The 15,287-nt window shown below is 51.7% G+C and overlaps 1 protein-coding gene across 1 annotated transcript; it reads right to left on the bottom strand.

Annotated features, from left to right (window-relative positions):
- Nucleotides 1–4,209: 4,209 nt before the first annotated feature.
- LOC308673290 (glycine receptor subunit alpha-4) lies at nt 4,210–14,009 on the bottom strand (the record flags this gene model as incomplete). The annotated part of the gene is made up of 8 exons (XM_081336862.1): nt 4,210–4,482; nt 6,965–7,114; nt 10,046–10,260; nt 11,180–11,320; nt 11,859–11,941; nt 12,033–12,256; nt 12,619–12,686; nt 13,931–14,009. 8 exons carry the CDS (start codon nt 14,007–14,009, stop codon nt 4,216–4,218), a joined length of 1,227 nt encoding a protein of 408 aa, XP_081192988.1. The 3' UTR covers nt 4,210–4,215.
- Between the last annotated feature and the right edge of the window lie 1,278 nt (nt 14,010–15,287).

Raw genomic sequence — 15,287 nt, 5'->3', positions numbered from 1 at the left:
ACCCATTGTGGGGTACCCAGGACTCTCCTACACTGCTTAATATTGCTATGCAGCTGCCTCCGAGAGGTTGTCCATAAGCTGAGGCTGGGGAATGGTCCCCTGGGACAGGTGAACATGTAGGCAGATAAAGTTGCTGTTGGTGGGTAGACCTGAAGGAGAGGACCCCAATATGGGAAAAGCTTGTTATCACTAGATCCTAGTGGCAGGCATAGGAGGCGTGGCAATCTACCAGCAGCTGATGCTCATCAATCCACATGTATTTATTTGTGTTCTGCCTTTTTTATTTTTAGAAATAATTCAAGGTGATGAACATATCCAACACACTTTCCTCCTTCTCTTTTCCCCACAACAACCACCCTTTGAGTGGTAAAGACCCTTTGAGTGCCAGGAGTTTTTTCCCTTGAATATTGTCATGGCTGCCTCAGGAGTTGAGGATTGCTTGCCATGCAGGCCTGGGAGCTGAAAAAAGCTTCTAGGAAGGGAGAGGGCAGGAAGGGCAGGGCCCTGGGCTCGTTGCTCTGGGTGCATCTTTCCCAAGCACTCCTGTCCAGACCAGGCCCCCTTTGGGGGAAGCAAGAGAGTCATGGAGGGTGGGGAAGGGACATTTCAGGAGCAACTTGGCAGGGGAAGAGAAGAGCCAGGGGAGACTCCTCTCTGAGGCTGGAGGGAGGACTGAGACTTGCTTCAGAGAAGCGGGCTCAGCTGTGAAGGCCATCTTGCTCTTGTACCAGCTGTCGCCAGATGTGCCAGCCCTTCCTGGTACTGCGGGCTGCTTGTCTGAAGCAAAGGCTCCAAGACAGTTGGCCATTCTCTAAAGCTGGCATCTGACCAGCAGGAGGAGGAGGAGGCCCGACTCTCCTGTCCCCCAGACCTGATGGTCCAGGGTGTCAAGGAAAGGAGAACGCAGAGCCGTGTTGTTGGAAGGGAGCGTAGGAGAGGTTTTCAGCATCATCTTCAAAGGAGGGGTCCTGGGCAAGCAGTTCTGCCGCTCGGCCTTCTCTCCAGCAGCGCCCTTTTTTCTGTTTGGCCCACGGCCAGCTAGCAGCAAGGTCAGAGCTGCCTTTCCCAGGAACCAACAGAATTCTCCTTGCCTCCATTTCCCCAAGGTTTGAAGAGAGAGAATTCACTGCAGCTTAGCCACTCTCTGCTATGGAAAGGACACGTTGCCTCCAGGCACTCAGAGCCACTCCAGGACCCATCTTGGCATAACTCGTGCATCATGGTCGCCAGCCTGTGTGACAGACATTGACCAAGAAAGCTTCTTGGGCAGCAACAAGGCTGCACCTACAAAAGCCAGCTTCAGAAGTGGCAACCCCAAATCCCACCCCTCTGAGGCTGGGAGCTGTTTTTGCCCATGAGGCAGCTCACATCTGGCTCCTGGTCTAGGCACTCCTGGCCACTTTGTCGGTGGGAATCTTTTCCCAAATGAAAAAAGAACAGAAACTTGAAATAAAATCCTTGCAGCACTTTATTTCTATAGGAAAAGCAGAGCGGCTTAGAATTGCATTGTTTTCAAAGCCCCATTTGGTCCCTGAAGAAATGCAGTCGTTTCTACTTGGCAAACCCTGCAGGAGACCAGCTACAGTCTTCTCAGGACAATAGACAGGAAGCTGCTCTTAGCTGCTGGATGTTCCACTCTTGGTAAAACCACACTCACAAGTGGGAAGGTACATGTCCGATCAGCAAACTGGGAAGTAGCAGGGGGGAAAAAGAGGTGCAGCTGGGGTAGAAGCATTGCAGTGAGGTGGGGAGATGGGAAAGTAAGGGGCCACCAGGCAGAGTTCAGGCTGGCTGCCAGCCCCAGCCCCATTGAACTTCCAGGCCCCAGGAGTTGACTATGAGGCTGCTGGCCTGGGCGGCTTTTGTGGCATCTGTTTCAGCCCTAGTGCAACCCGTGGCCACCCATCATCTTCTCTGTTTGGTCTTTCCAAAGGGCTGTTTCTAACTTACTTACTTCCCGACCATGGCAGCTTCTTTAAGATTCGCCAATGAGCTTCATCCTGTTTGACGGAGGCTGCCTCAGGCCCAGGATTGGATCTTAAAGTTTGAGCTTTGTGGGGTGTGTGGGGGTGGGGGTGTTCCACTCCTGCTCTCTCTTTGCAGCCCACCAAGCTGCTGCGCCGTAGGGCCATTTGCAGCTGAACCCCAGCGTGCCAGGGAGCAGCCAGGCTGAGAAAGAGAGGAACTCAAGGGGCTCCAGGGGAAGAAGGGGCCCTTTGCTGAAGAGAGCAGACTTCTGAGTGCACCCATAGTGGCCACAAAGGATGAACTGGTAGGAAAAGGGCACTTTTAAAATAACTGCTCCACTCAGCACATAACTCTGCTTCCATTGGAACCTGAGAGCCTCCAAATCCAGTAAGCAGCAACTGTGAGCGGCCCAGAGTGGGTGGCCAGACAAATATTTTCCATCCATAAATTTGATCAGTAAAGACTGAACGGGGTTTATGACGTGGTTCCCCACACAACATATAAGCCCGTGGTTCAGCCACGTCTCTTAGGCTCGTGCATTTCTCCCTTGACCCCGGGCTGCCTTGGATTTCCTGGCACAGGAACAGCCTGGTGACTGCCTCTCCCCAATGCACTTAACTCAGCCATGCAGGGAGAAGCTGCTCTTGGTGCTTGTCCTAAGCCCTTCTGGGAGGTAAAGAGGGCCGAGTCCAGGATGTGTTGCCCCTTCCCTGAGCTGTTTCGGGAAAATGCTGAAAGCTGAATTGTTTCAGAGGATATTCTAGCCAGATTCTGCTTTTATTCCTGAGCTGTTTCATCTCCGAGTTGTATTCTGTTATTTACCTGCCTTAAATGTTTCAAATCTTTATCTGCCAAGAGTCATTTGACTGATGCAATCATAAATCAGCTTGCTGCCAAGGGGCTCTCCTAGGGGCCTGGGAGGGGGAGGAAGCTGGCAGCACACTTCCAGAAAAGGGAAGCCAGACAGCCGCCCCAAGTCCTTGGTGCTCTGCTGGGTAATGCTCTCCTGCTGCCTGCACGAGCCCCTCCCTCTTAGCGGGCTTGGGAGGGTTTATGGGTGAGGTGATGGCTGGGTTTGTGGATCTGAACTGGTTAGAGGTAGAGGTGTGGGCTAGTCTGAAGCTTGCAACTGATCGAGCAGCCGCAGCCGTGGCCAGTGGATAATGCCTTTGCATTGTCAAAGAGAAAAGGGGCGCCTCATCCTTGGCCCAGACCATTCACGATCTCTTTAAGGGGCCCAGAGGATGGCTTGGGGGGGGGGTGTGCTGGTCACAGTTACAGCTGATAGCAAGGTAAGGGTGTTGAATAACACCTTGAAGGACCACGGTGCAATTCAACATGATTGTGACAGGCTGAATGCTGGGCCGATCCAAACTGAAGATCTGCAAATGTGCTGCCTGAAGTCCCGTTCCTGAAAATTGTCATGGCTCTGGGTGCAGGACTGGATTGTCATGTGCGGAGGATACATGGACTGCAGACTGAACATGGGCAAAGCCTGTGCTGCAGCTGCTCAAAAATTGATGCAATCTTGGGCTGCATTAAGAGCAGCAGCGCCCAGGCCAGAAGAGCCCATTGTTCCATTGTACACTATGCTGCTTTGCAAACTTTAAAAGGGTAGAGACGGTTTCAGAAGGCAACTCCCAGGGCAATCAGGGCCCGGAGCTGAAGCCCTACCAGAAACAGAACAGCTGACCCTATTTGGCTTGAGCAGACCACAAAACTGCTTGTCTTCTCGACACTGTGGAGATGTAGACTAGATCTTAGGAGGGACTTGGGAATCACTCTTGGGAATCACTGCAGAGTCATGTGAAAATCTTGCATGGAAGCGCTCATCTTGCTGGGGGTTTTTCAAATAGGAGCAAACAGCGGTAAGGGAAAGCTCAGCAGATGCCTGTGCTGGGCAGGGAGGGTGGACTGGGTGACTCAGAGCTTCTCTGCTATCTGTCAGTTCTTTAATTCTCCCAAGGCTTCCTGGACTTCAGGGGGAGCAGCAGAAATCTAGGAAAGATAGAGGGCCCCACCATGGTCCTCCTTATGAAATATGACCACCCCAAACTCTATCATGCTCAGCAGTGGCACAATAACCGTACCTTCCTTTCGCAAATCTTACCATCGTGCGAAGTTTGCCAAATTTCTCAGCATGGCATTTGGGAAAGGAGTCGATGTTTCTGTGTTCTTGAGTGCAGAAGCTCGGAAGGACGCCACCAGCAGTTCTTGCTGCCCTGGGTCGCAGGTCCTGACCAGAGCTCAAGGGGCTGCTTGGTGGAGAACTTTATAGACCACCCAGTAGAAAATGTTGAACACTAGGAAAGTGAAGGGGAAGACGGCTCGGGAGATGGTGTCAATCCGCTTGGCCCGATCCACGTAACGTCTCCGGAGCATTTCTCCTTCTCGCAGGAGGGGGGCCGGAGCGGGCGGACGGTAGATAGGGTTGTCCACGGCTGCCCCACTTTTCATGTGGCCAAGTCCGTAGCCCTGGAAGTAGAAGCGGCTCTCACGGACCACCTCTTCTTCCTGGGCAGGGGGAGGGAGGAGTAAGGGTAGTTCTCAGCTGCTGTGGAGTCTTGCAAGTTGAACCTGCTTTCCCTACTCTCGTCTTGCCTCCTTTGACGGGGCAAAAAGTGGGAAGCTTTCTTGAGTTACTTTCTTGGTCTGCCCCCCCCGCCCCATCTAACTGCTGCCCTGGTGGTGGCTCTTCTTCCTCTCCTTCAGAGCCATTCCCTTCCCTCTACAGCTCCATTTCTGCACTGCAGGAACACATTCGTGACTGCAAACCTCCAAGTCCGTGTTCCAAGTTGAATTATTACCTCGGCGAGTGGCTCACAATTCCTAGCATTGCCTGATGTCCTCAGAGGCAGCCCTTTTATCCTAGTGTTCTGGATCCACAAACCACTATCTTCCATTGTATCCTTGCTGCCTGGTGGGGAAGTGTTGGGGGGGAAGGGAATTGGCCCAGGTTACCTGCACATCTCCCCTTCAGTGTGGAACTAAGAAGGGCAGCATCATACAGGGAATGCAAGACACTGCTCAGCTCATCCAATTTCCAGGTTGCACCTTGAGCCCAAAGTGCTGAAGCTGAAGCAGCAAAGTCGCTGCTGCTTGCACCTTTGGTATGCCAGTGTTCAAGGCTTTGGTCTTGAGCACCTCCGTGGTTTCCACCTGCCTCTGAATGCCAACCCCTCCCTGCCTGCCATTTGATGGATTGGGGCTCTGCTCTGGGGCTATTCAAGTCAGCACTCTCTCTTGCCCCCCTCTTTCCTGGATGTAAAACTGGGCACCCTTCTGCAGGCTGGCCAAGGACAGCTTGAAACTGGGGCCTGCAGCCGATTGATCAAGCACTAGAGGGCAGCTTCTCTCTCCTGGCAAAGGCTGGCAAGGCACAAGAAGCAGCTTTCGGTACCATCAACCATGGTCTCCCTCTGAAGCAGCTTCGGGAGTTGGGGGGGCTCCGTGCTCTCCTGGTTCACTTCCTTCCTCTGTGGCTGCTCTCAGTCAGTGTCAATAGGAGGCAAGAGATCCAGCCCTTGCCCACTGCTTTGCAGGGTCCCGCAGGGCTCGGTGCTCCTATTTAATGTTTACATGAAGCCTTTGGGTGAGATCATCCGTCACCAGGGACTGAGACGTCATCAACAGGCTGTTGATACCCAACTGTGCATCTCAGCCCATGTTGGGTTAAGCGATGCCCTGACCTGCCTCTCGCGGTGCCTGGATGCTGTCAGGGGCTGGATGGGGAGCAATGGGGTGAAAGTGAACTCTGGCAAGACCGAGTGGCTCTGGGTTTGGGGTTCTTTAACCTACGGAGAATTGCCACCTTTGGTCTCGGATGGGTGGCACTGCCCCAAACAGACCCTGTGCATAATCTGTGGGTTCTCCTGGACTCGCAACTAGTGCTCAAAGAGCAGGTGGCAGTCATGGCCAGGAGGGCTTTTGCACAACTGTGGGTTGTGTGCCAGTTACACCCTTTCCTGGACCAACAATCCCTCTTCACGGTCACTCATGCTCTACTCACCTCACGTCTTGACTATTGCAACATGCTCTACATGGGGCTGCCCTTGAAAAGCATCCGGAAGTTCCAGTTGGTGCAAAATGTAGTGACCCACATGGCTTTGTGCAGCCCTGGGTGTGCATATATATCACCTCTTCTGTGGGAGCTGCACTGGTTGCCGATTTGCTTCTGGGTGCAATTCAAGATGCTGGTTGTCCCTTTAAAGCCCTTCATGGCTTGGGACCAGGTTATCCAAGGGACCTTCTCTTGCCGATCACATCTTATCTGACCCACTAGAGCAGGGAGGCAAGAAATGTTGCAGGTCCCATTCCTTAAGGAGGTATATCTGGTGCAATCCAGAAGAAGGGCCTTCTCTGTGGTGGCTCCCTCCCTCTGGGACACCATCCCCCCAGAGATTAGACACCCCCCCCAACTCTGACAGTCTTCCGGAAGGCCCTGAACACCTGGTTCTGCCAGCAGCCCTGGGGAACCCAGAGCAGGATGGAGCCCATTAAATGGCTGGTATGAATGTATGTTGTTGCCAGGGTGGGGGTTATTTTTTATTATTTTATTACTATTTTTCTTTTGTATTGTGCTTTTATGTTTTGTAATCTGCCTTGAATCGCCATGTACGAGTAGGCGGCCATATAAATTTTATAAATAAATAAATTCAGCTGGACTGGCACAGACCCTAAGGGAAGCCCCCTTGCCTTCCCAGATGGCATCCCAGATGGCATCCAGCCCAGCATGCTGCCTTCCTAAACAGATGCAGCTGAACAGCCCTGAGTGGCAAAACAAGGGAAGAACAAAACCAAAGCCAGCACAAAAAAAGACACTTGTTTAAAAACTGTAGCTGTTTCTGACAGGCTAGGCAAAAGTCACCCAAGGAAGGCGGGCCTGACTTGGTAGGGGCTCCTTCCCCCCCCCCTTCTAACCAGTTCCAGGGACACATGGGGAGCACTGGGCCTATTACCTCCCCCCCCGGAAGCCCCCTGCCCAACTCTTGCTCACCATCCTCTGTCGCCGTTGGCTCCTCCGCAGACGCAGGAGCTCCTTATGCTGGCGTGAGACAAAGTTGACTGCTGCATACTCCAGCAGGGCGGCAAAGACGAAGAGCAGGCAGACGGCCATCCATATATCAATGGCTTTGACGTAGGAGACCTGCCGAGGAAAGGGGCGTGGGCAAGCAATTCCCCAGGCCTTCTTGGTTGCTGCCTAAGCAGCCCCCTCCCCAACTCCAGCACTGCTTCCAATGGTTCGGACGGCCATTTTTCTTGGCAGCCCTGCTTCTATTGCAGCCCCCACAGAAAATGCCAAAGACTTTCTAAGGTTCTTCTCATTTGACACAGCAAGGCATGGTACCAGCCTCATGCCAGGCAGGCACCAAGATGCCAGGAGTGTAGTGGTTCTCCTGCGGTGAATGTTTTGCAGGGCTTCGTCCTGTCTTGCAAGGACCTGGCATGCTCCCCCCAGCTGCCTTGACTCCAGGTTCAGCCCCCCCCCCAGTTAGGGACAGCAGCATTTCCTCACTGAGGAACTACATCCACATGGAGGGATGCATGCAGTGGGTCACCCCAAGATTTTCTGTTAGGCCCAGCACTCTTCAACGTGTTCATAAATGATTTAGATGAGAGAATAAAAGGGGAACTCATCAAATTTGCAGATGACACCCAGTTGGGAGTAATAGGCGATACCCCAGAAGATAGGCTCAAGATCCGGAAGGATCTCGACAGACTTGAACACCAGGCCATCCAACAAAATGAAATTCAGTGGTGAGAAAAGTAGGGTCTTAGGCAAGAAAAGTCAAATGCACAGGTGTAGAATAGGTGATACCTGGCTCAAGAGTGGTCACTGTGGGAGGGATCTTGGAGCCCTAGTGGACAACCACCTAATATGAACCAGAATTGTGCTGCAGAAAAAGCAATGAGGTCCTAGGCTGCATCAACAGGGGGATCACCTAAAGTACTAGTATTGCTTTCTACTGCACTGTTAAGACCAGACTTGGAATACTGCATCTGGTTTTGGTCACAATAAAAGGTAAAGGTTCCCCTGCACATGCGTGCTAGTCGTTTCCTACTCTAGGGGCTGGTGCTCATCTCCGTTTCAAAGCCGAAGAGCCAGCGCTTGTCCGAGGACGTCTCCGTGGTCATGTGGCCGGCATGACTAGATGCCAAAGGCGCACGGAACGCTGTTCCCTTCCCACCGTAGTGGTCCCTATTTTTCTACTTGCATTTTTATATGCTTTCGAACTGCTAGGTTGGCAGAAGCTGGGACGAGTAACAGGCACTCACTCTGTTACGCAGCACTCGGGATTTGACCCGCCGACCATCTGGTCGACAAGCTCAGCGTCCTAACCCACTGAGCCACCGCGTCCCTTGCTTTGGTCACAATATAAGAAGGCTATTGAGATGCCAGACAAAATGCATAGAAGAGCAACAAAAGAAGATTAGGGAACTGGAGGCTAAAACCTGAAGAACGGTTGCAGGAACTGGGTATATGTAGTGTAATAAAGAGACGGACAGGGGTGACACGATAGCATCATCTTCCAATATCTAAAGGGGCTGTCACCCCACAAGAGGGGCTCAACCTATTCTCCAAAGCATCAGAGGGCAGGACAAGAAACAACAGATGGAGACTGATCAACGAGAAGCCAACAAAAACTAAGGAGAAATTTCCTGACAGGGAGAATGATTAAACAGTGGAACAGCTTCCCCCAGAAATTAGGGGTGCTCCATCACTGGAGGTTTTTCTAAAGAAAGATTGATGACATCACCTAGTTTGGGTAATGAAATGTCTGCAAGAAAACAACCCAGATCAGAGAGCACCAAGGGCCCCTCAGATTGGACAGCTTAGTCCAAAATGGTCTAGGCTAAAGTTTCCTGCCTGAGCAGGGGCTTGAACCAGAAATCCCTTCCGACTCTGTGATTCGGTTATGCTGTCCCCAAATGGAGCCAATGGCATCTGCAGGGACTTCAGCTGCTTCTGGACGAACAGAAAGGCCAGACCGAGACTAAACCTTTCTGGCATTCATCGTTTGCCTCCTAGCGTTGCTTTGGGGTTGGGGAGTGCGCACTCACATGCTCAGGTCAAGTCCCCTCCCCCCTCACACCAGCTGGCATCCGATTTTCTTTGATAAGGCCCCTTGGCCACCTGCCAAACGAGTAGTTCATCAGTGGCCTTTTCCTTTGGAAGTATAAATAGCCTGAACAGATGGGAGGCAGATGCTAGAAAAGATGGGGAGGGACACCCCCCCCCCCAGCATTAGAGAAGGAAGAGACGGGACTTCTGTTTGCGAGGTCATTTTTGGGAATGCTCAGACCCAGATGGGGCTGGAAATCTAAGAAGGACATTTTTCTCCTCCGCTCGCTCCTTTTGGTGAGCCAAAGACAGAAATAGCCACGGGAAAGATTCCTTGTTAGGCCTGCAGTGCTGGGCATCTAAAACATACCTACAACTGTTTTACCCACTTCGAAATACCCCCTTGATGCTGCTGGCTTAAAGAGGCAAACTGAGGTGTTGTGTCGTTCCTGTCTCATTTGCTGTATAAGAAGCACAGCGGTGCATGGTGTCCGTGCATGTAGCACAAGGAGGAGGATTAATTTCAAGTGGTCATTCTTGGGCTTTGTAGGACGGTATACTTCTGAAGATGTACAGAGGGTTCCCTGGTAGCCATTGGCTATATGGCAGATGCCTACCTCTCCTGGCCCCCACGTAGGTAACGTGGTGGGATAGGGAAGGTTGTCTCCACTCTTATCAGGGAACCTTCCTGTGGTCTGAACTTAATGACCTACAAAAGGGGGTGTAGCAAAGAATCCATGTGCGAGGAAACCAACGCTCCTTCCTTTAGCTCAGGGATGGTGCACGGAGATATTCAGGGTCCTCTCTTAGCAAAATTTCATGCTGTGGTTTGAGGGAACAGCTGGAAGCAGCATAAAGGGGCCAGCTGAGCACAGAAGGGCTCTGATATGAGCTCCCCATCCCACATCTAGAAGGGAATGCTGAGAAACCCTTGGAAAGCAAGCATACTTCTTGCCTGCCCAGAGACTCGTGTCCTGGGAAGATGCTCCAGGATCCCCTGCCGTGGGCCCTGACCTTAGGCAAGGATGCCCGAGACCCTGCACTCTGGGTGGTCATTGTCAGCACAGTGGTAATGCCAAGCCCCACCCGGGCTGGTGCAGCATCCATGTTGATCCAAAAGGAGACCCAGGAAAGGATGACAATCAGCAGGCTGGGGATGTACATCTGGATCAGATAGTAGCCCATCTGCCTCTCCAGGTGGAACTTCACTTCGATGCAGGTGAACTGCCCTGGAGGAAAGGAAGAGAAAAAGGTGAGCCACAGCAGAGCCGGTCACCTGTGGGCCCATCCTCTAGAGGAGCACCTCCCCTGCACTGGAGAGACTCCAACAGGGGAGGTCATGTTTGGCAATGGAGGGGTAGTAGGGGTGGGTTGGCTGATGTATCAAAGCAACATACTCTCTGGCAGAGCTGCTGTGGAAGCGACTGCGGCTCTCGAGGGGGAGAAGGTAATGGATGTGCTATAGGATGGGGGGGAGGGGCAGGGGAAGAGGATACCTAATTTTGTCCAAGCCATGATAGCAGACGGAGATAGTGAGAAGTGAAGGGTGGGAGTAGCAGGGTTGCTGGGCAAGACCTGCTTCATTCTCCAGCTCCTGTGCTCCTCCCTGAGGCCAGGGGATTGGGTCTGTGGGGGCTCCAGTTGCTGTTACAGGATGCCAGGTGAGCATGCAAAAAACCACCTGTTTCCACAATCTGGTTGGGGATAACCTCCCCTGGGGCTTCAGTCTGGCCTTGACCACAATCCCAGGATAGGGTGAGGCGACAATTGTCCTCTGTGAGGCCTAATGGCTTTCCCAGGCTCTACTCGGCAGAAAACGGACTGAGACCCTCCGATTCCACATGGCCTGACTTTGTTGAAATGGGTCTGTAGAGGCTGGTTCTCTCCCCAAGCTTCAGACTTCTGATGGGATATTTGGTTTGCCAGAAGCTGTTTTCTACTTTTTCTGTGTGTTTCCTTTTTGTCCTCTTTGTATCGTATTATACTGTTTGCTTACCTAGATTTGTGATAGAGTCAGACAGTAAATGGATGGATGGATGGATGGATGATGAAGAGCAGCGTCATGGTAGTATTTGAGGCAGTCTGCAAACGGGGCCTTTAGCCCTGGGAGAAGCACTGAGTCTCCCCCCACCAGGCAGATCTGGTCACCTGTGTTGTAGGACTTGGTGCAATAGCCCAGATCTTTCTCATCCCGCAGGATAAACTGAGGGAGCGTCAGGCCTTCAGCCACCTGCACGGCCTCCTGCTCCGTCTCCCACTCGAAGGTCAGGTCATTCATGGTGTAACCGACTGCAAGGCAAGCAGAGACAGGCAGCAGGAGGAACCTAGAGAAGGGGCAGAGTCACCCACCCCTCTGCAAACAGACAGTCCTTCTCTTGCCCCCCCCCTCACCTTTCATTGCTCCTCTGGTGTAGAGGGATGATGTCCACCTGGCCTTCCATTGCTCAGCTTGCATTACATGCCCAGGTAACATGGCTTCCAGCTCCATCTTTCTATTGGGCCTTCCAGATCCCTCCTTATTGAACCATCTGGAACTTTTTGGCTACCCCCATCTAGTTATGGCATCAACCCAGATTCTGAATTATATACCAACCACCCCACAGAATAGTTAAGTCACAACAAAGATCCAAGATTACTTCTAATGAAGCTCAGCATATTGTGCAAATCCAACCGCTATACGTAATCATACTGTGTAAACCAGCCTAGTACTTCTTGTACCTACAACCAATTCGTGGTGCCCATCAAGTGAGCATAAGTACGGAAACTGTGGCTCTTATGTACAGCACCAAGGACTCTGTTCATGCTACAGTTAAATAAAAATACCCACAGCTCTCCAGCTGCATGGTGCATGTCTGAATATCCATAGGGAAGTTCTTGAGATCCATAGGGCAGGAGAGGATAAGAGTCAGCCTATGGGGAAGAGAAAGAACAGTAAACAGGACCACAGTGAGACATATTTTCTGGGCGGTTAGGCTGAACAAGATGTTGTTGAAACTTATACCTAATGCTATATAGCACACCCCCATTTTTGAAAATGCGTAGAAGCTTGTTGTCTGTAGTGACCGCATGGAAACTGGCTCCCTTCTCATTGGCAAAGAACAGATCTGGCTTCCAAATGGAGTCCAGCATGGAGGGGTCCAAATCTAGAGAGTCATCGGGGTATTCCCAGTAAGTCAGGCGAGGGTCATTCCAGTGCTGCCGCAGAAAGACATTGACACGATAATCCTGCAAGAGCCAAGAGAAACTGTCATGGGTGGAGCCAAGGCGAGAGAAGGCAGGCAAAAGAAAAGTGCCTGACTGAGGTGTCATGGAGGGGCTTAGAAGGGGGGGTTGCAAGGTGTGGAAATGGACCCAGCGCAGGGCTGTTCTTTGGCTCTCCGGTTGCTCTTGGTCCCCAGGCTCCCACTCACACCACTGGTCTCCAACTGCTATCCTGAAACAGCCCTCCAAGGCCAGAGTAATCAGGGAGAGTTGTGGCCTATCAACTGTGTCCTTCCCAAGCCTGCAGCTTCTAAAGGCCAAAGGTGCTGCAGTGTTGGGCTGGGTTGGGAAAGAAGGGTGAGGAGGGTGGGTGGGCTAAGCCTTACCATGGTAGTTTCTGTGACTGAACCAAAGCTGTTGATGAAGATGTTGCATGTCACATTGACGGGTGGGCCTGTAAGGAAATTAAAAGAGGACTCATGGCTGGCATGTTATAAAGCTATTGAAGCCTGATGATGGGTCCTGATCAGATAAGAACGTAACAGCTATTTGGCTGGATCAGACCAAGGACCATGACAGTCCAGGGGAGAAGCAAATGGCTCTTCCAAGCAGAAAACATTAACCACACCTGCAGTTGTAATTTGAGCTACCAACCCAGACAGAATACAGGGTCTTCAGAAGCAAGACCTTCCAGTAGAGCAGTCCTGTCCTCCATGAATTCATCCAGTCCCTTCTGATAGGCATCCGTGAATTTATCCCCTGTATGAAGTCAGTGGCCATCACCTCATTTTGTGGGAATAAATTTCACAGCTCAATGATGTATTGAAGGAACAAATGATCTCTTTTTTGGTCTGCCATAAATTTGCTCCCAGGCAGCTTTATAAGGGGTTGGGGTGGGGTTGGGTGGGGTTCCCAGTTCTAATTTTCAGAGATGGAGAAAACCAATTTCACCCTGTCATCCATGTTTCCTACACCCTGATTACATCTCCCCTCAGTTGCCTTTTTTATGTGACTATCTTGAGGTGGAGAACCCATACAACTGTTTGATGGAAAATCAAGCTACTGGTCTTCTGAATGCAGAGACCCCTGCCCCTCCTAGGTCTGTCACATAAACATCCCAATATCTATGTCTCCTCGAGATCTCAGGCAAAGGTGCACGGCAACAAAACACAGGTCTTTCTACCTGTCAAGCAGTTGACCCACAACCACCCCATGAAGCCCAACTACATTCTCAGCCACACCCAACATCCTCACAAGTTGATCCCCAGGGGAGGAGGGACGCAGGGGCGAGACCGCTTTTCTATTCCTGGGTCATCGTGCTTCGAAAGCACCTTTGCTAGTCCTGAAAGAAAATGTGAAGAAGGCGCAAAGGCCATGGATAGCTGGGCAGAGCAGCTCTTTGAAGGGGCTCTTCCCTCCGTGAGGGATCCACGCAAGCTTCTCTGAAAGGTGCTTTGTGCAGCAACCTGGCCTCCCCTTTTTCAGAGCAAAGCAAGCCGCCAGGAAGCTTTGCCCTCGTCCATGGCTCCCATGGCTCTACCAGCTCTTGGGACAGCATGGGCAGAAGCTTCTTCTATGTGCTGCAAGCCCCTCGCAGGCTGAAGAGGGGGCAGGAAAGATCTCTCTGTCTCACTGCAGAGTCTCATTTCATTTCTGCCCAAAGGAATCTAGGCTGTCTTGCAGTGGCTCATACCTTACCTTTGAAGTTGGGCCTAATGCGAGCATCATAGCCTGATGTCCGGCCCATCAGCTTGTCCAGGAAATCGGAGGGAGACATTGGCTGGGGGAGGCTCTGCAGGGCCGATTTGACTTCTCTCCCTGTCACGAATCTGGGGGGGGGTGGTAGGGAGGAGAATAGATGTGCCAGTCTGACAGTCTTCCACATGCACATGCCTTCCTCATGGGATACACGCCAAGCAGAAGGCCATGTGTGATCTGGTTAATGTATTTTAGAGTGTCACGCAAACTTAGAACTTTCTCCCAGTCGGGGTTGCCTTTTTCTTCCGCAGCACAAGAAGGGATTTGGGTTTTCAGTACAGATCACCGGCTGGAAAGTGCCCTGGAGAACTCCAGATGGGGAGCAGGTATGGACAAACTACTCCTCCAGGGGTTGAGGGTTTGGGGCCATAAAGATTGCCATGGGCACTACAGTTGATTGTAGAATCATTTGGCCCGAGGAGACCCCATAAATGACAGCATGCCAAAAAGCGGGTGAGGAGGACCCCGGACCCCGGGACAACGCCTTGCTGGGCTTCTCAGCACAGGGCCCAGCATCTGTGTGGCATGGAAATACTCGATTCAGCCTTCATGGAGAAACACTACAAGATTCCGTCTCAAGAAATTTGCCCAGAATTCAGAGGGCCAGCTTGGCTAGTCAAAATGCTTCAACCAAACTGCCACTCAACAGACTGCTGAAACCAATCAACACTGCCAATGAAATTGCATCAGCTTTCTTCTGTTGCCCCACGAGCTACAGTCCTCTTCTGCCATTCCACAAGGCCCTTGAAAGCTCACATGGCATCAGTGCAGCTCTCCACAGCCCAAGGAGCCCCCTTTTCCTGTGGGGCTGCAGGGACGTACACCCGCCTCCTTCCACCCCATTGCCCAGGCAAAGGAGAACCCCAAGACTCCCCCAGGTCCCTTTTACACACAGACCTATCCTCAGCCTCAGAGATGAAGGAAGAGCACCGGGCCATTTTCCCCCAATCCGTACCATAAATTCTTATTTGGGTTTTTTCTAATAGTTTTAGGAGGCCTAAGACATTTCTTCTAAGATTAACTTGCTCCCACTTATAATTGTGGTTATTTTACTTTAATCTCTGAAAAGAAAATGTTGCCTGTTAAAATACAAAGAACAGAGAAACAGAGAAAGCTTTCCAATAAGGAGAGCAGCCCTGGAAAGAGGAGCAAACTCTCTGTAAATCCCGGGAGATTCCGAGGGGAAGCACAGAAGTCCTAGATCTTCCCAGAGCAGAGCAAACCCAGCTGGGTCAGAGTCCAGGTGGACCTGCCTTCTCCTCTGGCCCTGATGACCTCTTGCCCACAGAAGCAGAAG

Source organism: Vipera berus (assembly GCF_964194415.1).
Source record: "Vipera berus genome assembly, chromosome: 11".
Lineage (NCBI taxonomy): Eukaryota > Metazoa > Chordata > Lepidosauria > Squamata > Viperidae > Vipera > Vipera berus.
The sequence above is the reverse complement of the archived record's forward strand: the minus strand, read 5'-3'. Positions and strand labels throughout refer to the sequence as shown.